The sequence below is a fragment of the Bos javanicus genome, chromosome 5, assembly GCF_032452875.1.
Source record: "Bos javanicus breed banteng chromosome 5, ARS-OSU_banteng_1.0, whole genome shotgun sequence".
NCBI classification, from domain to species: Eukaryota; Metazoa; Chordata; class Mammalia; order Artiodactyla; family Bovidae; genus Bos; species Bos javanicus.
The window spans coordinates 79,075,607-79,102,715 of NC_083872.1; the positions used below are offsets into that span (position 1 = coordinate 79,075,607).

The 27,109-nt window shown below is 36.7% G+C and overlaps 1 protein-coding gene and 1 long non-coding RNA gene across 8 annotated transcripts in view; one reads left to right on the plus strand and one right to left on the minus strand.

The window, feature by feature from the left end:
- Positions 1-27,109, plus strand: part of DENND5B (DENN domain containing 5B) — a 221,050-nt gene that overhangs the window by 128,102 nt on the left and 65,839 nt on the right. For all 5 annotated transcript variants that reach the window (XM_061417469.1, XM_061417470.1, XM_061417471.1 and 2 more), the window contains 4 exons: positions 10,011-10,198; positions 18,663-19,199; positions 22,036-22,267; positions 26,409-26,559. In XM_061417469.1, the coding sequence (XP_061273453.1) occupies positions 10,011-10,198; positions 18,663-19,199; positions 22,036-22,267; positions 26,409-26,559 (1,108 nt within the window). The remainder of the gene's footprint in view (positions 1-10,010; positions 10,199-18,662; positions 19,200-22,035; positions 22,268-26,408; positions 26,560-27,109) is intronic.
- The window catches only part of LOC133247961 (uncharacterized), a 31,091-nt gene continuing 20,923 nt past the window's right edge, over positions 16,942-27,109 (minus strand). For all 3 annotated transcript variants that reach the window (XR_009736576.1, XR_009736575.1, XR_009736574.1), the window contains 2 exons: positions 18,393-18,435; positions 16,942-17,144 (listed from right to left, as the gene is read on the minus strand). This is a non-coding gene — a long non-coding RNA (uncharacterized LOC133247961). The remainder of the gene's footprint in view (positions 17,145-18,392; positions 18,436-27,109) is intronic.

Below are 27,109 nucleotides of genomic sequence, written 5' to 3' on the forward strand. Positions count from 1 at the left end.
GAAGCTCCCTCTATTCCTTCTTGAATCAATTTTTGTTTATTTCTGTTTTATCTAGGAAAAATTCTCTTACCTTTCAGTTTATTGACATAAAGTCTTAATTATATTTCCTATCATCTTAATCTCTGCTATGTCTGTAGTTTTGTTCCCCTTTTCATCCCTAATGTTATTTATTTGTGCCTGCTCTCTTTTTTCTCTTGATTATTTTCTCATAAAGTATGTCAGTTTTACTACTCTTTATAAAGAACATTTACCTTTGTTTGTATTTTCTGTTGTATCTTTATTTTGTATTTTATTAATTTATGGATTTGTTTTTTATTTGCATTGGGCCCACCCCACCCCCAAATATTAGCATCTTAAGCGTTTGAGTGCTGTTTTAGTTGTACCCTACAAGTCTTCAATTCAGTTCAGTTCAGTCACTCAGTTGTGTCTGACTCCTTGCAGCTCCATGGACTACAGCACGCCAGGCCTCCCTGTCCATCACGAACTCCCAAAGTTTACTCAAACTCATGTCCATTGAGTCGTTGATGCCATCCAACCATCTCATCCTCTGTCTTCCCCGTCTCCTCCTAACTTAAGTCTTTTCCAGCATCAGAATCTTTTCCAATGAGTCAGTTCTTCACTTCAGGTGGCCAAAGTGTTGGAGCTTCAGCTTCAGCATCAGTCCTTCCAATGAATAGTCAGGACTGATTTCCTTTAGAATGGACTGGTTGGATCTTCTCTGCAGTCCAAGGGACTCTCAAGAGTCTTCTCCAACACCACAGTTCAAAAGCATCAATTCTTCAGTGCTCAGCTTTCTTTATAGTCCAACTCTCACATCCATACATGACTACTGGAAAAACCATAACTTTGACTAGACAGACCTTTGTTGGCAAAGTAATGTCTGTGCTTTTTAATATGCTGTCTAGCTTGGTCATAGCTTTTCTTCCAAGGAGCAAGCGTCTTTTAATTTCATGGCTGCAGTCACTGTCTGCAGTGATTTTGAAGCCCCAAAAAATAAAGTCTCTCACTGTTGCCATGTTTCCCCATCTATTTGCCATGAAGTCTTAGTATCTGGTATTTTCATTATTTAAATTCTAATGATTTTAAAATTTTCACTTATTTTAACCATTTGCCTTTATCCTTTTTTCTTTTTTGCCTTCTTTTGAAATAATTGAAAGATTTTTCTCATTCATTTTTTAAATTTAATTATTGTAGATGTGATTTGCTTTGTTTCCCTTTATTAATGATAAGCTTTGAGATTTTAACGTGAATACTCAGTATTATGTTAATAAGAATCTTTAAAATACAGATACTCTAAAAATGCTTTGACTTCAGCCACCCCCATCATGGCTTACTTATTATAGTTGTTCAAAATTTTAATAATCCCTCAAGTTAGATATGGGAGAAGGCAATGGCACCCCAGTCCAGTACTCTTGCCTGGAAAATCCCATGGACGGAGGAGCCTGGTGCGCTGCAGTCCATGGGGTTGCTAGGAGTCGGACACGACTGAGCGACTTCACTTTCACTTTTCACTTTCCTGCATTGGAGAAGGAAATGGCAACCCACTCCAGTGTTCTTGCCTGGAGAATCCCAGGGATGGGGGAGCCTGGTGGGCTGCCGTTTATGGGGTTGCACAGAGTCGGACATGACTGACGCGACTTAGCAACAGCAGCAGCAAGTTAGATATATTTATTTGCTATACTTGATTTTGCTTAAACTTACTCATAATTGCTCTTTGTTGAAAATTCACATTCCATTTTGTATCTTAAATATTTCTTCTGGGATTAGTCTCCTTATTCCTAAAGTTTATCCTTACAAGTTCCTTAAGTGAGGTGACGTTCTCTATTAGATTTTGTTCATCTAACAGTGTTTTAAATTTGTCCTTGTTTTTGAAAGATGGTTTCATTAGATATTAAATTCTGTACTGAAAGGTTTGTTTTCCTCTCCCTCTTAGCACATTATATTCCAATATCTTCTTGAAACCATTCCATTCTCATTTGAATGAGAAGTCATTTATTACAGTCACTCTCATTGTCATTCCTTGGCCAGAAATCTTTTTTCATTCTGGCTGTATATATGATTTTCTGTTTGTCCTTGGTGTCCCATATTTGTACTGTGATTTATCTAGATGAGGGTTTCTTTATTTGTCCTGGTGTGATTCATTGTGTTTCCTGAAATCTAGGATTAATATTTCTCACCAGTTTTGGAAAATTCTCAGTTTTCTTTCTGAATTTTACTTCCATATGTCTTTTTTCTTTTTTTATCGTCTTGAAACTTTAATTAAATGTGTTACTCTGTCTTGCTTAGTCTTCCATATCTTTCGACCTCTTTTTCTGTCTGTCTCTTTGCTGTATTCTGGTTAATTTATCTCTCACCTTATTCTCCTTTTGCCCATGTTTAATCCATAGTTAACCCTTCCTTTGACATTTTAATTTCAGTGGTCCTATAAATAGTTTTACTCCTAATTTTTCCCTTAATTTCCTTAAATGCATTAAACATACACATCTTATATTCTTTTTCACATAAATTCAGTATCTCATGAGTTGAGGATTGAGGATTTATTCCTTCAGGGAGGGTTTAGTACCTGAATTCACTGGCAACACAGATTAGTTTACTTTAAGTTATAGTTTTCACTATGAGTCTTTCTTTGGGCCTTACAAATAGCATGAGAGCCCTAAACACCTTTGAAAACTAGACAGTAGATAGGAGTTTGCAGGAAGGCTTTTTTCTACCTTCCTCCCTGGGCCTGGGCCAGGGCCAGGTCCAGAGCAGACAACTTTCGTTGGCAATACAGACTTTGTTGTAATCATTTTTGTTTCAGTTTTTCCTTTCTTGGTCTCCTTTCCCTGAGTTTTTTGCCCTTTTTAGATCTGACTTTTTTGCAAGAGGATCTACCATTTTAATTCTAGCCCTTCTTGAACTTTATCCCTCAGCATGCACAAAAGTAATACTGACGCTCTAGGCCACCTTAGTTCAGTAAACACTCCAAAGACAGCCAGACATTTCAGCTTTACCACACTGATCTCTCGCTCCCATTTTGTTCCCGGCCTTCAGTGACTTCCTTTATATTTTTTTGCAAATTCATATGGTCATGTACTGGGTGTTTAATTGTTATTTCATTTACCATTTTATAGATTAGTTTTGGAGCCCTAGTCCATAACACTGTCATAAATAAAAATGTTTAAAACAGATCACTGAACTAAAAATGAACAGACTGTGACAGTTATTACAGAATATAACAAATGCTAGGTATAATATAACTGTTAGTAACATAAAAAGGGAAATAATGCAGATCTTTTTTCTCTTTTACCAGCAATTACCAATAACCTACATTAAATAATTTAAGTACACAGTATGCGTGTAAATATTTCATTTTTGTTTTAACCATTGTTGAAGCAATAAAAGATACTATTCACAGATCCTCATGAGTGTTAGAAAATTATATTTTTATGAATAAAGATATTTATACGAAGTACATTTAAAATTATGAATTAAACAAGACCTTTAATATAGGAAACAATTTCATTGAATATATATTTCATTACCTATTTTGCAAGCCTATTTGTCTTTGAAACCTATATATACTTTAAAAAGTGATCTCATATCAAATAAAAAATCATTTTCAAGTCAGATTCAAATTATTTATTCTTATAGATCCATTTTGGGGGGGATTCCACTTCCCAGATTATTTCCATATAGATTAGATTCAGTAAGTTTTTAAAATTGTAGTAAGAAAAAAAAGATGTATGAATTTACCATCGTAACTACTGCTTAGTGAAAAATTCAGTATATTCACATTGCACTAAGTATATTTAGATTATTTTGCAACCAGTCTCCAGAGGTTTTTCATCTTGCAAAACTGAAGCTCTATACCCATTCAACAGTAACTCCCCGTTTCCTAGTCCTCTTAGTCCCTTCCTGACAACCACCATTCTTCATTTGTTTCTATGAATTGACTACTTTAAGTACCTCATCTAAGTGGAATTATACAATATTTGTCTTTCTGTGACTCGCTTATTTCACTTAGCATAATGTCCTTAAGGTTCATCCACATTGTAGCATATGCCAGGATTTCCTTCCTTCTTAAGGCTGAATAACATTCCATTGTATAAATTTTTTTTAAAAAGAAAAGCAAAAAAGCATTCCATTATATGTATATACCACATTTTGTTTATCCATTCACCCATTTTGTTTCCACCTTGGCTACTGTGAATAATGGTACTATAAACATAGACATTTGACTATATCTTCAGCACTCTCCCTTCAGTTCTTTGGGTTCAGTTCAGTTCAGTCACTCAGTCGTGTCTGACTCCGACTCTTTGCAACCCCATGAATCACAGCACGCCAGGCCACCCTGTCCATCACCAACTCCCAGAGTTCACCCAGACTCATGTGCATTGAGTCGGTGATACCATCTAGCCATCTCATCCTCTGTCGTCCCCTTCTCCTCCTGCCCCCAATCCCTCCCAGCATCAGGGTCTTTTCCAGTGAGTCAGCTCTTTGCATGAGGTGGCCAAAGTATAAGAGTTCCAGCCTCAGCGCCAGTCCTTCCAATGAACACCAGGAATGATCTCCTTTAGGATGGACTGGTTGGATCTCCTTGCAGTCCAAGGGACTCTCAAGAGTCTTCTCCAACACCACAGTTCAAAAGCATCAATTCTTCAGCGCTCAGCCTTCTTCACAGTCCAACTCTCACATCCATACATGACCACTGAAAAAACCATAGCGTTGACTAGATGGACCTTTGTTGGCAAAGTAATGTCTCTGCTTTTCAATATGCTATCTAGGTTGGTCATAACCTTCCTTCCAAGGAGTAAGCATCTTTTAATTTCATGGCTGCAGTCACCATCTGCAGTGATTTTGGAGCCCAGAAAAATAAAGTCTGACACTGTTTCCACTGTTTCCCCATCTATTTCCCATGAAGTGATGGGACCAGATGCCATGATCTTAGTTTTCTGAATGTTGAGCTTTAAGCCAGCTTTTCACTCTCCTCTTTGACTTTCATCAGGAGGCTTTTTAGTTCCTTTCACTTTCTGCCATAAGGGTGGTGTCATCTGCATATCTGAGGTTATTGATATTTCTCCCGGCAATCTTGATTCCAGCTTATGTTTCTTCCAGCCCAGAGTTTCTCATGATGTACTCTGTATATAAGTTAAATAAGCAGGATGACAATACACAGCCTTGATGTACTCCTTTTCCTATTTGGAACCAGTCTGTTGTTCCATTTCCAGTTCTAACTGGTTCTCTGGGTATATGTACCCAAAGTACCCAAATTCCCTAAGGGGAATTTCAGCAAGTTTTTAGTACCTAGCTGCTTCCTACTGCTGTCAAACACATTTTGGTTTTCCATGGTAATAATATGGATATGCTCTTAATAGCTTTAGTATATTTCATTATATAAGTGGCCATAAATCTAACCCTTTTGTTAGTTACTTAGGATATTGTGAATAGTTTACTGTTACAAATAACACTTTATACACTTTAAGCATCCATGTACATATGTTTTTGTTTATTTATGTGATAAATTAACTAGATTTTCTGGGTCAGATGATCTGTTTATTTTTAAGCTTTTGAAAAATATTGCCGAGTACGGAGGTCTAGCAATTTATGCCGCCTTTATAAGACAATGTATGAGAATACTCTTTCCTCCATATTTTTGCTGTGCTTTTCTTTTTTAATCTTTGTCAATCTGATAAGCAAAATATAGCTCACTCTTCAGCCATCATTGAGGGTAATTTTTAAAATGCTCATTTGAATTTGTAATCTGCCTTTTGAGATATCTTTGTGAACTAGTCAGGTCCAAGGCCTCAAAGCCAGTCTGGCTCAGTCAGTAACTAGTCACTGCCCTGGGTTAGTACATGTGTAATCTTCCAGCTTTCATCAGGATGTTCACCAAAGGTATGCTGGACACCACCATCTTCACACCTCTATTGGCAGTGCTTCGTAATATGTAAACCCCAGTAAGAGCGGCCTTTCCATGGGCTGTTGCACCACCAGCCAGCACTGGACCTGACCTGTGTCACTCAGCCATCTCCTAAGGCTGTACCCTGGGTCCTGTGCTCCCAATCTCAGTTCCAGCCTCAAGCTATTTGACTGTCCCCATAGGGCAGACTTATTCTCCACAGTGATGCTGGCAGACAGTTGCCAAATCCCAGGGATGAGATAGCAGAGGCCAGGCCATCTCAGGGTCTGTGCCTTTGCCACTGGTAGGCAAGTTTTTGACTGTGTTTTATTGTAAAACATGGTCAAGCATAATGTCCGATAGTTTTATTTCATTTTACATGCCTTAGATGTTCACATAATAATTCCTCAGTGTACATTTGTTGACTATTCACAATGTAGTAGGCCAGGTTCCAAGTGCTGGAAACTCTGAGATTAAAAATATAGTTACTGGTGCTCTAGCAAATGATGGTTAGCAGGGAAGAGAGGAGAGACACATAAATAGATAATTATAATAGAATTTTGATAGTTTTATTGGTAGGAATAATTACTGTGATGAAAATAGAGGTGGGATACTGTGGAAGCATGTGGAAGGGACTGTAGTGCCAATAAAAAGTATTTAGGGAATGCTTTCCAAAGGAACCACTGCCTAAAGAAAAAGTGGAACTTAGCCAGGTGCTGCAAGGGAAAGAGACATCCTGGGCAGAGGGAAAGGATTACAGAGGCACAGGGACCTGTCATGTTCAGAACTGAATTGCTAGCATATGATTTGGCTACATATGTGGTGGTGAGAAATGAGGCAAGAAAGGACCAAATTATGAAGCTGAGATATATCTTAAATATGGAAACTTACTACACATTCATCATGTTGAGTATCAAAGAAAAAATAATTTTCCTAAGTTATTTAATTAAAAAAAAAATGTTTAGAGGAGAAAACTAACTTTTATTTCTTGATTCAGTTAAAAAATTGCCTTGTTTCTGCTAAGTAAGTGCATTATTAAAAAGCATGTGGCATTTATACTGTCCTTGAGAAAGCAGAACTAGAAAGAAGAATAGACATGGAACACACGTAACAAGTGGGTAGAATTGTGGCGAAGGAAAAATAAACTATGTATATCAGTCTTTCATGTCTGCTAGAAAGGTGGAAAACATATAATTTGTTTTCACTTCCCCATGTGAAAGTTTTCCATAATTAAAGCAAGAAAATAGCCTAAGATGGCTGGTTGCCATTCCTTAAAGAAGTTATTTTTCCTTTGAGATTAAACATTTTCCCATTAACAGTAAATAAAGTAGCCAAGCTGCTAGGGATTTGATTTGAGTGCTTAAAACCCTCTGCCTTTCAGCATTGGTCCAATCAGGAGACAGGTTAAACCACATAGTAACTTAAATAGAGGAATGTGATGTGAAGAATTATTAAGCTATAATAGGAAAGTAACTATAAAGACATGAAGAACACTCTAAAGGGTATCCTAGGAAGGACCAACTTGGAAGGAGGCCTACTTCCCAAGGCTAAGGTTCATACTTCATTGAGGAAGGTGTGGTTACAGCTCATTGGATGGTGGAGGCCAATGGGTTGCTTGGGCTGGAACTGATCCTCAGTCAGACAAGCAGAAAACAAACCTTCTAGGTCCAAGTGAGCAGTCGCTGTGAGATATGAGTATGCCCTATCCTTATTAGGAGGGCCTAGTCACTGAGACTGCCCACTCTAGGTGTGAGGCCAGGAAAGTGGACCATCAGACGTCCTTACAGATCCACACCACTGATCAGCCATGCAGTGGGAAAAAAAGCACACAAAACACTGCACCTTATCCACTGTACTCCAAAACCATTAAGAGAAGCCCTTCCTCCTGCAGTGTCTCTCTAGTTATCTCTACTGGCAAAGCCTCACTGTGTGCTCACTGTAAAAGAGAACATGCTAACTGGCCAGTCCATTTTCATAGACCACCTGCAGAGTGAATTTGGAGCTCAGTAAATAGATCAGTAGATAACTGGCAGACAATCTGACTGCTTAAAACCCTGAACATTTCACCTGTGTCTGGCATATAATTGAGAAAGAAATTTTAAAAACCCTGAAACCCAGGAACTGATGTAGCTCTCACAGCTCAGCCTTCCTGTCACCACAGACTGATGGGATGCTCACAGCTGAACCATGCTGTTCTGTTGAGTATAAGCAGCCCCACGGGACCATCCACTACAAGCAAGGTCACTGTGCAACCCACGAAATACGAAGCACCCTCTTTCTTCAAGCTGCCTGGTATATATTTTTTAGAAGTGCTCTGCTAAGCAGGTTTTCACCTAACACTTAATAATGAATCAGATGAGGGAATTTTAAAATACATGTAGGCTGTGGGTAGATGATAATTCATGACCAAAATCCTATTGTAGACTATTAAAAGTAGTCATTTACAGATTATAAAACAACACAAGAAAAATTTTAATGGAAAACATCTTGCTTGTGTGTTTTGGGTGTTCTTTGAGTTGATATGAACCAAGTAGCATCGGCTCATTTCCCTTAACTTTTTAAAAAAGTCTCCCCCAAAGCCTGCTCCCTCAGATTTTACTGTATTTGTGCACAGTGAATTCTGTGAGAGAATTATTACAATTCTACAATATCCATTCTGAAGACCAAACATTTTTTGGTAACTCATTTATTAGTAAAATTAGATCTGAACCAGCGTGACCCTATTTAGATTTTTTGGGTATACTCGGACACTCATATAGTTTGCTGCAGAAACATTAACTGATTATAGGGTGCTGCCCTAGGTAGTTCACGTATGTGTTGTATGCACAATATTACCTTGTAAATTAAGTTATGACATGTGTGCCTCCAAAGGTTTAAATAGGGATTATAGACATATGTCTGTACCACTGGTGGCTCCTGCCAATTGCTGGAAATGCAGGTTCTATCTCTGGGTTATGAAGATCCCCTGGAGAAGGAAATGGCAACCCACTCCAGTATTCTTGCCTGGCACATCCCATGGATAGATCAGCCTGATGGGCTACAGTCCATGGGGTCGGTCATAAAAGAATCCGACAAGACTTAGCAGCTAAACAACAAACAACAATAGACATATGTATGTATAGCATCCATGGCAGAGTGGTTTTAGAGGGTACTTCATTTGTAACTATGTGAGTTAGTGAATATTAGCTGAACTTATTGTGGTAATATATTTTCCTGTTTATGCATATATCAAATTATCATGTTATATACCTAACACTAATATAATATTATATGTTATATTTCAGTAAAACTGTGAGGAGGAAAGAGGCATTTTAATATTGTGGACAGTTTTTAGTTTTGATAAATTAGCTCATGGTTTACATGAGCTAAAACAATAAGAAAAGCAACCTTTAATTTTCCAGTAACTTTCCATTTTGTCTCTGAATTTCAGTTGGAGGTTAACTTAGGAAGTGTAGACTGTGTGTATCCCCGAAATGAAGGCTAAAATAAATATAATCAGGACAACTATAGGCTATAGCCATGATCATTTATACAAGAAAAAAAGAGCCTCTTAATTGAGGATTGCTTAGATAATACGTGTATATAAAAAGGGATCAATAGCAGTATTCTTGGAGAAGGAAATGGCAACCCACTCCAGTGTTCTTGCCTGGAGAACCCCAGGGATGGGGGAGCCTGGTGGGCTGCCGTCTATGGGGTCGCACAGAGTCGGACACGACTGAAGCGACCTAGCAGCAGCAGCAGCAGCAGTATTCTTACACATTTTCAATGGAAGAAATGTCAAGAACAATTTTATTAGTTCTTGTTTGCTTTGCATTTTAAAGGAATGTCAGTTCACATACCAGTGTTTTCATAAACAAAAGTTTGATGATGTTTCCCACCTACTCATACACCCCTGAAAATCATTCAAGTGAAACCTTTCAGCTCTTTGATTATGGTGGGATAGAACTGACTTCTTTTCTGTGTGGTCATGAAGAAGCATTTTAGCTCAAGAATGTAGCACAAGAATGTTAGCACTTTAGGATTTTAGCGCAAGAATTTTTCTGGAAATTGATGTTTTTAAGCTGAATGCAGTGATCATGTTTTGACTTGGAATCTTGCCCTCCGTTTCTGTTCTTGTTGTTCTGTACAGATTATCAGCGCCTGATGACTGTGGCTGAAGGCATCACCACACTTCTGTTCCCATTTCAGTGGCAGCATGTTTATGTGCCCATCCTCCCTGCTTCTCTGCTACACTTTCTTGATGCTCCTGTCCCTTATCTGATGGGCCTTCAGTCAAAAGAAGGAACTGACCGTTCTAAGCTAGAACTTCCTCAAGAGGTAAAACTTTAAATGAATGATGCAGCATATGCTCTTTGTTAATTTAGGTCAGGGCCACTTTTGTTAGATAACATTGTCTTTGTCCAAACGGCGTCTCTGGCTATTCTGAATCTTCCAAGTAGGTCTAGGGCAGACATTTGGCCATAGAATTCAGATCCTGACTTCTAATGGCTATTATAAGACATAGTCAGTAATGAAACATGGTTCAAAACAGAACAGTGGCAAATTTTCACAGCTGTAAATTTGTGAAGATGGAGTGATAGTAGTATTATCTAGTTGCTTTATTATTCTAATAATATTTTATTTCTTTATTCATGTTTTAAATTTTGTTTTTAAGTGGTACAGAGCAGTTTTAAAATCCTTCAAAAGTATTGTATTAATTGAAGTGAATTTGATTCTTGACCTCTGTCAAATGGAAAGTAACATCTTTCTGCAAACTAAGGGTCATGGAAATATTAAATATTTAGTCTTTGTTTTCAGACATAAGACCAGTTATCAACTTTTTCTGAATGTCAGCTTAGCTAGCTGGGTGAGATAAAAATTCTAACCCTTAGTTTTTAGGCCACCTTAAGATTACTTTCTGTGTGTTATATTTTCCAATGTTGTTTCAAAAGAAAATAAACAGGAATTTTTGAAAGCATTTTGAATCTAATTTTTAGCTGTTTTGATAGTACTCAGAATTGAAATGTAAAGCCTTTGAATTGAAATATTGATGAGAGAGCCATGGCCTATTAAAAAACATAAAATGGTTAATTACATTATATTATTAGCAATTTAATTAGCACCTTTCTCAGTAAAATTTTTCATGCTGTGCTTCACTTTATTTGCTCTTATTTCCCATAGAGATTCTCATTTTAATAAGTGAATTTAAAATAACACATTAAGCCACAGCTGTTATACCCAGAAATGATTCCTGTAATCCATCCATTGCTTGCTTTATTGTAATGAATGTTTTCTTACCAAAATGAACATTTTTGTTCAGGGGAAAGTAGCCGATTCAGGTCATATAGAATACACATGCAAACTGTCTTGCTCCTTTTGAGCTTGTGCATGCTTTCTGCTTCTTTCTCGGATACCTCTTTTTTCTTATAACTGAACTCTCATTTTCTCTTTTATTAAATTAATGTGTTTTGTTGGTTCAAAGACGTTAGCCTTTTAAATTTTCAAGGAAAAAGAAATAGACTAGCCAAATACAGTTTGGTTTAAATATTTAAACTGTGATATGTTTTAGTTTCTTGTTGAGTATCTGGTCTATTTGTATGTTAATTAAATTATATTTGTTTAGACACAGATATTACATTTCCATTTTTGCATGAGTAATAATTGTTGAGAAGTTTTTATTTATTTATTTACTTTTATAGAATTTTAAATGCCAGCTTGATGTGTTATTAGGAAATCTTTCTGTTTCTCTGTGTCTATGTGTATCCTCTGTGTGTATGTGTCTATGTGTATCTTCTGACTCTAAAAATGAACATACTTAAATACTCTGAAAGTTGTTATAGTAATATCTGTGATTTTCTGATTTTTCATTTACTAAATCAGTACTTTAATAAGTATACATACTTATCTATTCATAGAGTAGAATAATATGAAATAACCTGAATCAGCTGTGAAAATAGTAGTGCTTCTGTATAGAAAGTATACATGTGTGCATTACTGACTTAGAAGAAAAGGCTAATGGCATATCACTTTGCTCTGCTGTTGTTTTACAATGAGATGAAATAATCCACACACATAAGTTGGAGGAGGAAGTGGTTATAAAAATAATCATTGTTTAAGAGTGGCTAGTAATATTCCCCTTTCCCTAAAAACTGCAAAATAAAATAATAGCTAAAAATAGTGAGAGGGTTTCTTAGAATAGTTGTGAAAATAAGTTTACAAAATGATTATTTTAAGAAGATATGACTTTAGTTGTTAGCTAACTAATGTAACTATATAGGCTTATAATTAACTATGCACTCACTAGCCCTATGATTCCAAAATGATAGGCACAGGTAGCTGTTTCTGTATTACATACAGAAACAATAATTACATACAATAAGCAATGTGTTGTTTTTGGTGGGGTACGGGAAAGTGATGGTGCAAGGATGTAGCACTGAGAATTAGTTGTATAGACTGGTACCTCACTTTCTACCATCTTTACAATGAATAGTAGATGAAAAGCAAGAGAAAAGCTGAAATAGCATTGCTTTTGCTATTTTCTTTCTGTTAGTATCTTGCTTTTGCTACTTTCTTGTTGTCTTGTTGTTTTGTTGTCATATCTTGCCCTAAAATTCTATGAAACTGTTAAATTTTCCTGACATACACTTATGCCAGCTTAACTTCAGCCACTGAGAAAGCTGAACTCTTAGCAAACATGGAGAGAGCTGCCCTGGCCTCACGCTTTTGGATACTTTATCCTATCGGCTCCATTTTTAAGGTTCCATAAAATGACAATCTCCTTGAGCCTTATTCATTCATTCAGCAAACAGTTGTCTCATACCCTACTAGTGTGTGATATCCTGGGAGACATCTAGAGGAAAAAAGTCACCTTTAAGAGGTGTTCTGTTTTCCAGAATAAGACATTTACAAATATCAATAGCAGAGGCTAAAAAATATTAGAGGAATGAAAGATCAAAGAATGTATTCAAAGGAAATCAAAATGCCTTTAGTATTGGGACAGGCTTCCCGGGAAAAGAGATCATTAAGCTTCAATCCTTTGTCCCCTTTTGAAGGAATGTTTGTTGTTTTTAATTGGTAGTAATTACATATCATGAAGGCTTCTGGCAGGTTTATTAGTAAAGTTATAGAAGTATTTAGTCCTAAAACAACATTGGATTGAGATGTTGAGTATATTTTTCATTCTTGAGTTTTTTAATTTTTTTTTTAGATTTATTTTTTTTTAATTTTATTTTATTTTTAAACTTTACATAATTGTATTAGTTTTGCCAAATATCAAAATGAATCTTCCACAGATATACACGTGCTCCCCATCCTGAACCCTCCTCCCTCCTCCCTCCCCACACCATCCCTCTGGGTCGTCCCAGTGCACCAGCCCCAAGCATCCAGTATCGTGCATCGAACCTGGACTGGCATCTCGTTTCATACATGATATTTTACATGTTTCAATGCCATTCTCCCAAATCTTCCCACCCTCTCCCTCTCCCACAGAGTCCATAAGACTGTTCTATACATCAGTGTCTCTTTTGCTGTCTCATACCCAGGGTTATTGTTACCATCTTTCTAAATTCCATATATATGCGTTAGTATACTGTGTTGGTGTTTTTCCTTCTGGCTTACTTCACTCTGTATAATAGGCTCCAGTTTCATCCACCTCATTAGAACTGATTCAAATGTTTTCTTTTTATTTATTTTTTTTTTGATCTTTTTTTTAATTAATTTATTTATTTTTTAATTAAAATAAAAAGAATTTTACATGACATTTCACATGTTTCAATGCCATTCTCCCAAATCTTCCCACCCTCTCCCTCTCCCACAGAGTCCATAAGCCTGTTCTATACATCAGTGTCTCTTTTGCTGTCTCGTATACAGGGTTATCGTTACCATCTTTCTAAATTCCATATATATGCGTTAGTATACTGTATTGGTGTTTTTCCTTCTGGCTTACTTCACTCTGTATAATAGGCTCCAGTTTCATCCACCTCATTAGAACTGATTCAAATGTATTCTTTTTAATGGCTGAGTAATACTCCATTGTGTATATGTACCACTGCTTTCTTATCCATTCATCTGCTGATGGACATCTAGGTTGCTTCCATGTCCTGGCTATTATAAACAGTGCTGCGATGAACATTGGGGTACACGTGTCTCTTTCCCTTCTGGTTTCCTCAGTGTGTGGGAATTGCTGGGTCGTACAGCAGTTCTGTTTCCAGTTTTTTAAGGAATCTCCACACTGTTCTCCATAGTGGCTGTACTAGTTTGCATTCCCACCAGCAGTGTAAGAGGGTTCCCTTTTCTCCACACCCTCTCCAGCATTTATTATTTGTAGACTTTTGGATCGCAGCCATTCTGACTGGTGTGAAATGGTACCTCATAGTGGTTTTGATTTGCATTTCTCTGATAATGAGTGATGTTGAGCATCTTTTCATGTGTTTGTTAGCCCTCTGTATGTCTTCTTTGGAGAAATGTCTATTTAGTTCTTTGGCCCATTTTTTGATTGGGTCATTTATTTTTCTGGAGTTGAGCTGTAGGAGTTGCTTGTATATTTTTGAGATTAGTTGTTTGTCAGTTGCTTCATTTGCTATTATTTTCTCCCATTCTGAAGGCTGTCTTTTCACCTTGCTAATAGTTTCCTTTGATGTGCAGAAGCTTTTAAGGTTAATTAGGTCCCATTTGTTTGTTTTTGCTTTTATTTCCAATATTCTGGGAGGTGGGTCATAGAGGATCCTGCTGTGATGTATGTCGGAGAGTGTTTTGCCTATGTTCTCCTCTAGGAGTTTTATAGTTTCTGGTCTTACGTTTAGATCTTTAATCCATTTTGAGTTTATTTTTGTGTATGGTGTTAGAAAGTGTTCTAGTTTCATTCTTTTACAAGTGGTTGACCAGATTTCCCAGCACCACTTGTTAAAGAGATTGTCTTTAATCCATTGTATATTCTTGCCTCCTTTGTCAAAGATAAGGTGTCCATATGTGCATGGATTTATCTCTGGGCTTTCTATTTTGTTCCATTGATCTATATTTCTGTCTTTGTGCCAGTACCATACTGTCTTGATAACTGTGGCTTTGTAGTAGAGCCTGAAGTCAGGTAGGTTGATTCCTCCAGTTCCATTCTTCTTTCTTAAGATCGCTTTGGCTATTCGAGGTTTTTTGTATTTCCATACAAATTGTGAAATTATTTGTTCTAGCTCTGTGAAGAATACTGTTGGTAGCTTGATGGGGATTGCATTGAATCTATAAATTGCTTTGGGTAGTATACTCATTTTCACTATATTGATTCTTCCAATCCGTGAACATGGTATATTTCTCCATCTATTAGTGTCCTCTTTGATTTCTTTCACCAGTGTTTTATAGTTTTCTATATATAGGTCTTTAGTTTCTTTAGGTAGATATATTCCTAAGTATTTTATCCTTTCTGTTGCAATGGTGAATGGAATTGTTTCCTTAATTTCTCTTTCTGTTTTCTCATTATTAGTGTATAGGAATGCAAGGGATTTTTGTGTGTTGATTTTATATCCTGCAACTTTACTATAATCATTGATTAGCTCTAGTAATTTTCTGGTGGAATCTTTAGGGTTTTCTATGTAGAGGATCATGTCATCTGCAAATAGTGAGAGTTTTACTTCTTCTTTTCCAATTTGGATTCCTTTTATTTCTTTTTCTGCTCTGATTGCTGTGGCCAAAACTTCCAAAACTGTGTTGAATAGTAATGGTGAAAGTGGGCACCCTTGTCTTGTTCCTGACTTTAGAGGAAATGCTTTCAATTTTTCACCATTGAGGATAATGTTTGCTGTGGGTTTGTCATATATAGCTTTTATTATGTTGAGGTATGTTCCTTCTATTCCTGCTTTCTGGAGAGTTTTTATCATAAATGGGTGTTGAATTTTGTCAAAGGCTTTCTCTGCATCTATTGAGATAATCATATGGTTTTTATTTTTCAATTTGTTAATGTGATGTATTACATTGATTGATTTGCGGATATTGAAGAATCCTTGCATCCCTGGGATAAAGCCCACTTGGTCATGGTGTATGATCTTTTTAATGTGTTGTTGGATTCTGATTGCTAGAATTTTGTTAAGGATTTTTGCATCTATGTTCATCAGTGATATTGGCCTATAGTTTTCTTTTTTTGTAGGATCTTTGTCAGGTTTTGGTATTAGGGTGATGGTGGCCTCATAGAATGAGTTTGGAAGTTTACCTTCCTCTGCAATTTTCTGGAAGAGTTTGAGCAGGATAGGTGTTAGCTCTTCTCTACATTTTTGGTAGAATTCAGCTGTGAAGCCGTCTGGACCTGGGCTTTTGTTTGCTGGAAGATTTTTGATTACAGTTTCAATTTCTGTGCTTATGATGGGTCTGTAAATTTTTTTTTTAGATTTAATGGTATTAAAAATGAGAAACTGACTTACAAGAATACCCTATTGTATGGAGTTCTTTTCTGTTGTAGAAAAAGGGCTTTTTGGTTTGTCTTCAATAAATTTTTATAACACAAGTTTACACTCCCTATCTCTTCTTTGTAATAAAACCCCAATTTGGACCCTTTCAAGCCTGCATAGGAGGGTGAGAGAGAATCGCAGGAATATGGAGAGAAGCCAGTAACTTCAGTGTAGGAACATCCACCTTGCCGTACATTTTTGGCTCAGTAGTGATTACGTGTGGAGAAGGAAATGGCAACCCACTCCAGTGTTCTTACCTGGAGAATCCCAGGGACCGGGGAGCCTGGTGGGCTACCGTCTATGGGGTCGCATAGAGTCGGACACGACTGAAGCAACTTAGCAGCAGCAGCGCCAGTGATTGCGTGAGCATGACAAGCTTGAAAATTTCCCCAAATGTATCATTTTTCTCTTTTTTTGGGAGAAGGAGAGGGATAGAAAAGGACAGCAGGAAGGCGTTAATGATGGAGACAGTACAAAATCTAAGTGGTGAGAGGTTGCAGGTTAACATTTAGATTAGCAAGTTGTTGAATTTTTTTCTTCCATTTTTAAAGATATTGAATCATCCATGTGAATTATGGTGACCTAGTTTCTCCCTTTAAGCCTTACAATACATCCTACTTTCTAGAGACTGTAGAAACATATATAAAGATGTGGATTTAAATAAAGCTGCAAGTAGCACTACTGTCTTCAGTAAGATATGACTTCAGCTCTTACTTTATTTTGAGAAAACTATTAACATTGGAAATGAAGCATAATGGAAAAGAGGAGAATCCCTTAAGCCACCAGGCTGTTTGAAGATGCATATCTGGAACAGGTGTCGGGAAATCATGTCTGTTCTTAGGCCTCAGTTTCTTCATCTACAGAATTAAAAGATTGGATTCAAAGATTATCTTAGGCTTAAAGAGTCACTGTTGATTCTCTGGTTTTGGATAGTAGAAAATCTTGAGCTTTTGTTGATCTTAACTGTGGAACTCTGCTGTACTTCTTGCTTATCAATATCTAACACGAAGAACAGGGATCAAAAGAGAATAACAGAGACCCAATTGTTTGCTCTCCTTTTTTCATCTTGGTGGTGGTGGTTTAGTCGCTAAGTCGTGTCTGACTCTTCCAACCCCATGGACTGTAGCCTGCCAGGCTTCTCTGTCCATGGGATTCTCCAGGTAAGAATACTGGAGTGGGTCGCCATTTCCTTCTCCAGAGGATCTTCCCAACCCAGGGATTGAACCTGGGTCTCCTGCATTGCAGGCAGATTTTTTACTGACTTAGCTACGAAGCATGTTAGCATTCAAGATCAAAGGATAGTGTGAATTCTGTCTTTGTTGACCTTGGGGGTGTTGTTGGCGGGCAGGTAGAGGGAAGTATGAGCTGAGACTTCCTATTCTGTTTACTGACTTCACCTTATGCATACTAATACAATCAGAATCAGTTTTATGTGATGGGCTACCTTGCCCTCCTCCTACCCCCAAATTTAGGAGCCCAATTTTCCTTTACTCTGACAACCTTGTTCTGTCTAAGAGGGTATGGACAATAAAGGTAAAATGATTTTTTTTGCATGTATTGTCATCAGGTACCTGAGGGATAATCCAAATTTTATGCAGGTACTTAGCCCCTTGAATTTTCTTTATTTACTTGAAAGATATTTAAAAGTCTTTTAATTCAAAATCTTGAGTGTAAGCAAACTAAAAAAAAAAAGCCATTTTCTCTTATTTCAACCTCTTCTTTTCCTTGACTCAAAAATATTCAAGTCAAGACTGAATTACTCAAGGGTCACTTACCTTTGTCTAGGCACTAACCCCACCCGTCTCTGTCTCCTGCTCTTTGTCCTGGCTTCTGAAATGGTCTTGCTATATAAGAGGTTGAAGCTAATTTTGGATAAAGTGAAAATTTGTGGATTTTCTGTGAACTGTAATGCTCTTTGCCAGTTTCTTTCCATTTTGGAATACTGTAGCTGCTAAGTTTTAGCAATTATTAATTCTAAATTATAAATGGTGTTAGAGCAATGGAATGGCATAGAAAGTTCAAGCTCAGTGAGCATTTTACCCTGTGCCTCCTATTTGTAAGGTACTATGAATCTGTGCACTTTTACCTGTTTAAGGAATACTTACTGGATGCCATATATTGCAGAGTCGTATCCTAGACTGATGAGACCTGGAGGAAATGATTTATATATATGTTAAATATATATATTCCTTTGCATAGGGGAAAGTGCTGGCAACAGGGATTTATTTTTAAAGAATAAAAATTTCTTAACTCTGAGAAGGTTAGCATAAAAGGCTGTGGAAACCTGTGGTTTTGTTAATAATAGCTGGCAAGAATATTTTAGAACATAATATTCCTTTACTTTAAAACCTTTGTATTTCTTTTTTCTCTTTCAGGCTAACTTGTGTTTTGTAGATATTGACAACCATTTTATTGAGTTGCCTGAAGAATTTCCACAGTTCCCCAATAAAGTGGATTTTATCCAGGAACTCTCTGAAGTTCTTCTTCAGTTTGGGATCCCTCCTGAGGGCAGTCTACATTGCAGTGAGAGTGCCACCAAGCTCAAGAATCTGGTTCTGAAAGACTTGGTCAATGACAAGAAGAATGGCAATGTCTCTGCAAATAGCATCAGCATGTATGAGTTACTGAAGGGCAACGAAACCATAGCTCGTCTCCAGGCTCTGGCCAAGCGGACTGGTGTGACTGTGGAAAAAATGGACCTCTCTGCCTCTCTGAGTGAAAAAGAAAAAGACTTAAAACTGCAGTGTGAAGACGCAGAACTAAGGGACTACCAGCTCAATGTTCAGCTCCGAGAGGTCTTTGCCAACCGCTTTACACAGATGTTTGCAGATTATGAAGCGTTTGTGATTCAGACTGCCCAGGACCTGGAATCCTGGCTGACCAACCGGGAACAGATGCAAAACTTTGATAAAGTAAAAACAACCAGAGTTTCCCTTTTTGTGGTTCTTAATAGGCTATATGTTATTGATTTTGTTAACTTTTTTAAATACAGATTTTCCCCCCACCCTTCCCCTTAAGAACTTTTTTTAACCACTATTTTATAATAGATAAAATAATTTCACAGGAAAGTAAATGAACTAGCTCATTAAGCTGCTCACTGAATCATGTATTAAATTGCCTTTAACCTCATTTTTAAATTTTCTATACTTTGAAGATACTTGAAATAGAAACTCTTAAATTTCATTCATTTTCCAAATCTGTTAACACTACCTCACCTTGTAAGAGTTTTATTTACTCATATTTTAGGATCAAGTCTAGTTAAATGAAGCCTATTCCTTTCTAATAAAGCCTTAGATTTTTGTCTTCCTCCCACAGTGAAGTCACAACTTGCCCATATAAAGGTAACAAACAAGTTTATTTTCAGAAAGTAAATTTTTATCTCAGCATCAAAAGAGAAAAAATGAGGTTTTATGAAAAAAATAAGGTTTTATGACTGTTAGACTATGTTCCGAAGTATCAGAAAAGGAAGACAGAAAGTGATATTAGCTTTTGATTGTCCTGCTGAAGTTGAGGCTTCTTTCTAAGGTCCAGTATGTTCTTCTGCCAGTTTTTCTGGACATATTCATCAGATTTCTTCCCCTCCCCACCATCACTCCCCCTGCCCAGGACAAAAGCACTTAGGGGTGTACATTAACTTTCAGGTCACTAGGATGTAGTTCAGCCCCTTGCCTTTATGGTTGCCAAGGCATGATGTTGCAATTAGAATAAATTATGGCTTTTTGCTAAATGGTATCTTTGTGTCATGGAAGACCTCTCAAAGAAGCTAATATGTTCCAAGAGGCTAATCTACCATCTTGGAGCATCTGCCAAATAAGTATTAACAAAATATTTCTGTAAAGGTGGGTAGTATAAAAGATTTTTTTCTGACTTCATCAGGTATTTTTTAGATAGTTATATAAACTACATTTAACAGTTAAGTTCTGATGCACTTTATGTTAGAGAAAACTTCTTTAATAAATTAAGAGGCCTTCACCTATCCAAATGTATTCCTGCTGTTAGGTTCCTTTCTCATTAAGCTTAACCATTTCTGCACATTTTTTCCTAGCCAGCTTGGAACTAATCTGTGTATACTCATGATTTATCCTTGGAGCAATTCAAATTCTTATCTAAATCAAGCACTGGTACATTCTTCCTCTTAATCTTTATGTAGCTTCAAACTATAAATGGAATTCTTTTTATATAACCCCTAGAGAAATGAAAGTTTCATGTTGGATTCCAGAAGGCTTGTAATCATCTCATTTTTCAGTAGGAAAATTTACAGAACTATCACATACTAGTCCTGCAAGCCAAGTCTTTGCTGACTTAAAGTGATATAGCCCACAAGGATCTGAATATCAAAAAGCCAGACATTTGGTCCATTTAGGAAAAAAGGCTGTTTGCTCTATGAAAAGTAAAGTTGATGTTTATCTCTAAAATACCTTTTTAAGAGGTGTGCTGACTTCTGGAGACTGCTATGAACCATTCTTTGGCTATTTGGATTTGTGTGACTACATCTAAGCTATGAAGGCACTTAAATTGAATAAGTGGATTTCTGTAAGGAAGTTTTTCAAAAACATCCTAAATATCAGAATTTGTTTCCTAAATAAATATGCTGGGAGAAAGCTATGAGTATTGAGAAGAGTAACAATAGGTCAGAACGTATACTTCCACCTTTCCCCTTCTGGCTTTTGCCACATTGCACTCAATCAAAAGAATGAAAAGCAGAGGCATCCCAGTAGCTGAAATAGTAGTCCACTTCCAAATTTTAGCTAGTTCCAAGTTGTGACTAGAATTCCTCTACATGCATGGACCTGAAGAACCAAAGGAAAGAAATGAACCCTTTGAATTAGAAGCTGATTACAATTTCCTGAGCCATTCCATTCACGCAGACAAGCTGGTAACAGGGACATGTGGCTGGTTGTACATGTTTTCAACAGGCTTGGCTTGCTTTGGATGGTTTTCCAGGCAGTGATTTTTTTAGTGGTTAAGGCCCAGACTATTCTGTTAGCACAGGTTTGGATGGAGTTTGATCTTGAATTAGTACTCATCCATCAGTTTCTAACTGTGGGCACCTAGGAAAACATCTACTTGAAGAACAGATGATTTTACTTATAAGCACAAATTCCACATGGTTGTTTTTTTTTTTAAGAGAATTGCTTATGTATATATTAATGCTATTATTGTATCCATTAATCGCCTGGCTGCCTATGACTTGGAGGTATTTGGCATAGTCTAGGAATAGAGAGTGGAAAAAATTACAGCTCACTGGGGAAAAGGTGTCAAATTTAACGGCAAGTGAAGAGAATAATTGACGTTCGTGTAGCGACTGATCCTTGGAGAAGGAAATGGCAACCGACTCCAATGTTCTTGCCTGGAGAGTCCCAGGGACGGGGGAGCCTGGTGGGCTGCCGTCTATGGGGTCGCACAGAGTCGGACACGACTGAAGTGACTTAGTAGCAGTAGCAGCAGTAGTGACTGATCCACCATCTTTCATTAACAGTGCTCTCTTTTCTGCATGATGGTCATGAGGACCAGAACGTAAATTAGTTTTGAGAGGTAGGAGCAGCGCTAATGACTTAAGTGACCTAAATTCTATGAATTTAGAAGATGGGGGCGGGGGAGTGAAGTTTTAAGGATTTTTTTAATATCATACATTAGTTTGCATGTTATTGAAAAGGAATGACTTTAGCGACAGATAATTTTGGGGTTTATCATGTAGTATTGAGATGATCTCTTTGCACTACTAATTGCCTGATTGTCTCATTACAGGCTTCCTTCCTGTCTGACCAGCCAGAGCCGTACCTGCCATTTCTTTCACGCTTCATTGAAACACAGATGTTTGCCACCTTTATTGATAACAAAATTATGTCTCAATGGGAGGAGAAAGATCCTTTGCTTCGAGTCTTTGACTCTCGGATTGAGAAGATAAGACTGTATAATGTAAGGGCACCCACCTTGAGGACATCTATTTACCAGAAATGCAGCACTTTAAAAGAAGCAGGTACATTTGTCATGCCTTTAAAAACTAACTTAAAATCCACTATCATTTCTTTTTACACATTGTTGACCTCATAAACCACAAAATTAATTTTCAGTTTTAGACTTCCTGGTTAATCCTTGTGCTATATCAAGAGATGCTTTCTGTAGTTTTGTTTCGTTCTGTTTCGTGAGCTAATGTCTGTCCTATTCCCACTTGACATTCCTCTTCCCTCAGAAGATGAAAAACAGTAACAAACTGAATGGATTAGAACTATTAGGTTGCTGTAATTTCTGTCTTATTCTCTTTATTACCTTAATGAAAAAATATTAATTTTTGTTTTGCTGCTTATTTTGCTCTTTTTGCTTTTTACCTTTTCTTCTCTTCATCCAAGGAAAATAAGTATTAATTTAACATAGTAAATTTGAGTTGCTACCTAATTTACATAATTAAAACTATTTACTTTAGTGGTACCATTAATTAAAATAGCTTCGTCTATTGAAATTAAACCTCTAGATTCTTGTATTCAAATGAGAGCTTCCCAACCCTGATGTTAGTTTTTCTCTCAGAGAATTGTGAGTCTTGGCCAATCTTGTCTGGCAGTGTAATACTATAGTCAGTTAAATAAATAATCATATTAATAGTGTTTACTGATTACATACTCTTGCTGTTTTATGTACAGTTTTGCATTTGATCATAATAATGAGGAGGTATAGACACATTTTATTGTCTGTTTTACTGCTGCCTTCATCTTACAGTTGAGAAAACTGAGAGGTGAAGTCACTTGCTTGTGATTGCATAGCTAGTGGTTGGTTAAGCCCTGATTTGAACCAGAGTTTGACTGATTCTAGCACCTGGAGTCTTAACACATTAAGCTGTTCTTTCAATAAATAAACATGTAAAATGTACCAGTCCACATAGTTTTATACTTTTATACCCGATTCCTAACTCTTTCTTAGTTTATTTCTCTGCCAATAAACTGACTTTTATAACTTGAGTGCCCCTTCCTTTTATTTCTTCCCCTTCAAGTGTAAAAGCTGTTTGAGAGCAACCTTCTTTTCTTTTTTTTTTTTTTTTTGAGCAAAAAGCAGCAAATGTGGATTTTCTTTGCTCTGCTTCTGTTGCTTGCCTTTCTCTCTTCACTTGAGGTAGAGCAGAATTACAAGAGTGTGGTGATGCTGTAACCAGCATGTTTTAAGGAAAGAAGTATATAAATGATGTCTCTTGTGTAGCCTTCAGAGGTTTCTGATAACTTGAGGAAACATCATTCTGTTGTATCCCACTTATGAGGGTAGATCCTCGGAGCCCTTTAGGAAGTGACATTTGCCTCTCTGTTTCTGAAAGTTGGGGGAGCAGAGTGATCAAAATTGTCTATGCCTGTTCAGAAAGTAGTATGGCTTTCAGTGCTTTAGTAGCCATGTAAAAGTACAATGCCTTCTTGAGCAAATTTTATTCCTCCCTCCTGACAGAATTTTTAAAATGAAGCTAAGTACTGATTGCTTTATTCATATGCTTCTAGAAAATTTTTTCAATTAAAATAGATTGTTGGCCTCTCAGAGTTTGGTACTTATACTGTCATCACAAAAATTATATAATACTTTTAAAAATGTACCATTATAGACTTACCATATTTAAAAGAGATTAAACTAAGTTTAGGAATAGTCTCCTAGGAACTTAATTTATCAAAGACTTTCTTTAAAGGGAAGCAGTTGGCTGTGACTATATCTATCTCTCATGAATGGTGCAGTTATTTCTTTTATCAGGTAAAAGATAATAGACTTTGATCTTTTAAAAGACTTACCTCACCCTCACTCCCAACAGAAGCTGTAGAGATTGGGATTTTGTTGTTGACATTGAATTTTATTGTGTATCTTTTTTTTTTTTTTTTGGTCCTTTGTTGTTTTGCTTTTGTTTCTATTTTGCCTCTAACTAAAAAGAATTCTGATTTGCAGGTGAACGCTTTAGGCAGAGGCTATCTGCTGCTGATATTGTGGCACCAGAACCTCATGATTTCTTTGCAGAAAGACCACAAGTTGCTAGTAACGCAGAGTTTTCTTATTCCTTACCGATCACAGAAAATGAGTTTTGGCACAATCCCTTGAAAGTCTAACAACAGGCCTTTGATCTCTTGAAGCAGGCATTTAATAATTTCTGAATGTTCAGTATTCACTGATGGTATAGTCACTGAAATGTAACATTGCATTGTGCTCCCTGTGGCAATCTTATAAACCCAGATAATTAATTGTGAATTGTGATTTTTGTTTCTACAGAGCTTCCTAACTAAAGGAGAATAACTCAATATCAGATGGGTTTTTCTATCATTTTAAATCCAGCAGAAAAACTGACACTACTTTTCTTTTTTTCCTTTTGGGAGGGTAGAAGCACTTTTTGGCAGAGGTGAAATTTTGTAGTAGTTCATGGAACATAAAATTGGCAGGGACTTCAGAGAATTCCGCACCATGAATCTAAGCATTATTTGCCTAAACCTAATTGTGTTTTATAAATATTAGGAAGCATTAAGAATATATATATTGTTGTGGCAAGTCAGAGGGCATCATTGAAAATTAAATATCACTACATTAAAGCATGACACCCTTTTGCCCAGTCCAGAATATATGGACTGTATTTTGAGAGAAGTTACAAGTTACACATTAAAATGAAATTTTAAAAAGTTCTGGATAAATTCATATGAGTTATAAAGAAAAATTAGGAAAGCTTAAAGCAGATGTCTCACACTTTGAAGTTTAGTGTAATAATGCCTCTGTACACATCTCTTAATTCTGCAAACACAAACACTGGCTGGGAGGCATCAATCTCACATAAGATGATCTTAAGTAGGTTCTTTTGACTAGAGTGAAATGTGTCATTCACAGACCTCTTCCCACCCCAAAAGATTTTCTTTAGAATATATATGGAGAAGAACCAGCAATACTCAATCTGCTGGTATTGAATAGGGCAGAGTAAACTGATTCTATGAAATATTTATAAGAAAATACCTTTTTACTTCTCTCAGCTCCCAAGATTGGCAGTGCCCACAATGTGTTCTGTTTATGACACAAACACAGTTACTGCTTGTCCTCCCCAGCAGTAATCTCTGGGCACGGGATGGGAGACCTAACCTTGGTTACAAGTATTATGTTTTCTCTTATAAATGTAATTGATAAAGACATTTAAGATCAGGTTTTTTTTTTTAAAGGAGACTTGCATTTTTATTTTTATTTATTATTCATTTTTTAGCCACACTGCTGGGGCATGTGGAATATTAGTTCTGCAACCATGGATTGAACCCACACCCCTTGCAGTGGAAGCATGAAGTCTTTTTTTTTTTTTTTAATTTTATTTTATTTTTAAACTTTACAAATTGTATTAGTTTTGCCAAATATCAAAATGAATCCGCCCAGATTTTTTTTTAACCAGAGAAATAGTTCACTGTTTCTTTCCTGAGCCTTTGAAACATCTCCCAACTTTCAGTGGTTTTAAAATAGAAATATTGAGTAATTTCTATTTTTTAACTCTGGCCTATGTTATTCTTCAAATGGGAGTTTTTTATTCTCTGGACATTTTCTAAATGCCTGCTTATTTTATTTTTCTCTGCATTACTCATTTTGATCTAATGAACACTTTTAAATAACTCCTAATGAGAATGAGACTGTCGCTAAACGTGAAGGTAATAAACTTTACACAGTTCCTTGTTTTTTACAAGTGGAAAAGCATGAATATTTAATGGATCTTTGCACAAAGAAATAAAGTAACATAGGGCTATAGAGCTTGCTTTTACCTCCCCTAATTTGTCTTTCAGCTCAAGGAAGATATTTTATTTGCCATCATTTTCTTTAATGTTGTACTTAGAACCGTATTTTCATTAAGAATATGAATTTCGCACTCATGGGAAACTGTTTCAGTACTAAATTATAGATTGTTTTTTAACCCCACTGCCCTGCTTTTGCCACATGCAGAAAATAGTATGAAAATTCATTATCTAGTATTTACTTAAAACTAACCTTTTTATACTTACATTATACTGATTTCTGAAGAGCTTTTGTAAAAATCTATTTCAGACTATCAGAAAGATTGAGTTTCTTGTCACTGCATGAGTAGAGGAAGCATTATCTTTTAAAGTTTAGCCAGTGAAATGTTTCTAACATGTTATAAATTTAATTTATAGCCCAGTCAATTGAGCAGCGACTGATGAAAATGGATCACACCGCAATCCACCCACATCTACTTGATATGAAAATTGGTCAAGGCAAATACGAGCAAGGATTTTTTCCAAAGTTACAGTCTGATGTCTTGGCAACAGGACCAACTAATAACAAGTAAGCATGTTCTTCATTTGAGTCGTTGACTGAAGGAGTGAATGAAGGGAACAGTGGGGGACAGTGCTCTGCACCTCTTATGGGGACTGCTTAACTATTAACGGAGAAGGCAATGGCACCCCACTGCAATACTCTTGCCTGGAAAATCCCATGGATGGAGGGGCCTGGTAGGCTGCAGTCCATGGGGTCGCTAGGAGTCGGACATGACTGAGCGACTTCACTTTCTCTTTCCACTTTCATGCATTGGAGAAGGAAATGGCAACCCACTCCAGTGTTCTTGCCTGGAAAATCCCAGGGACGGGGAAGCCTGATGGGCTGCCGTCTATGGGGTCACACAGAGTCGGACACGACTAAAGTGACTTAGCAGTAACTATTAACAATTTTATCAATCACTACTTTTTCGAAAACCAAATTAATCCACTTGAAATACGAGTTGACAACAAGTATTTGACTTTTAATTCCATCATGTAAGAAAATGCAAAAGTAGAGATTTTTTCTTATTGAAGTAATGTGCGCTTAGGAATAGTTTTAAATGACTGTTTAAATATAA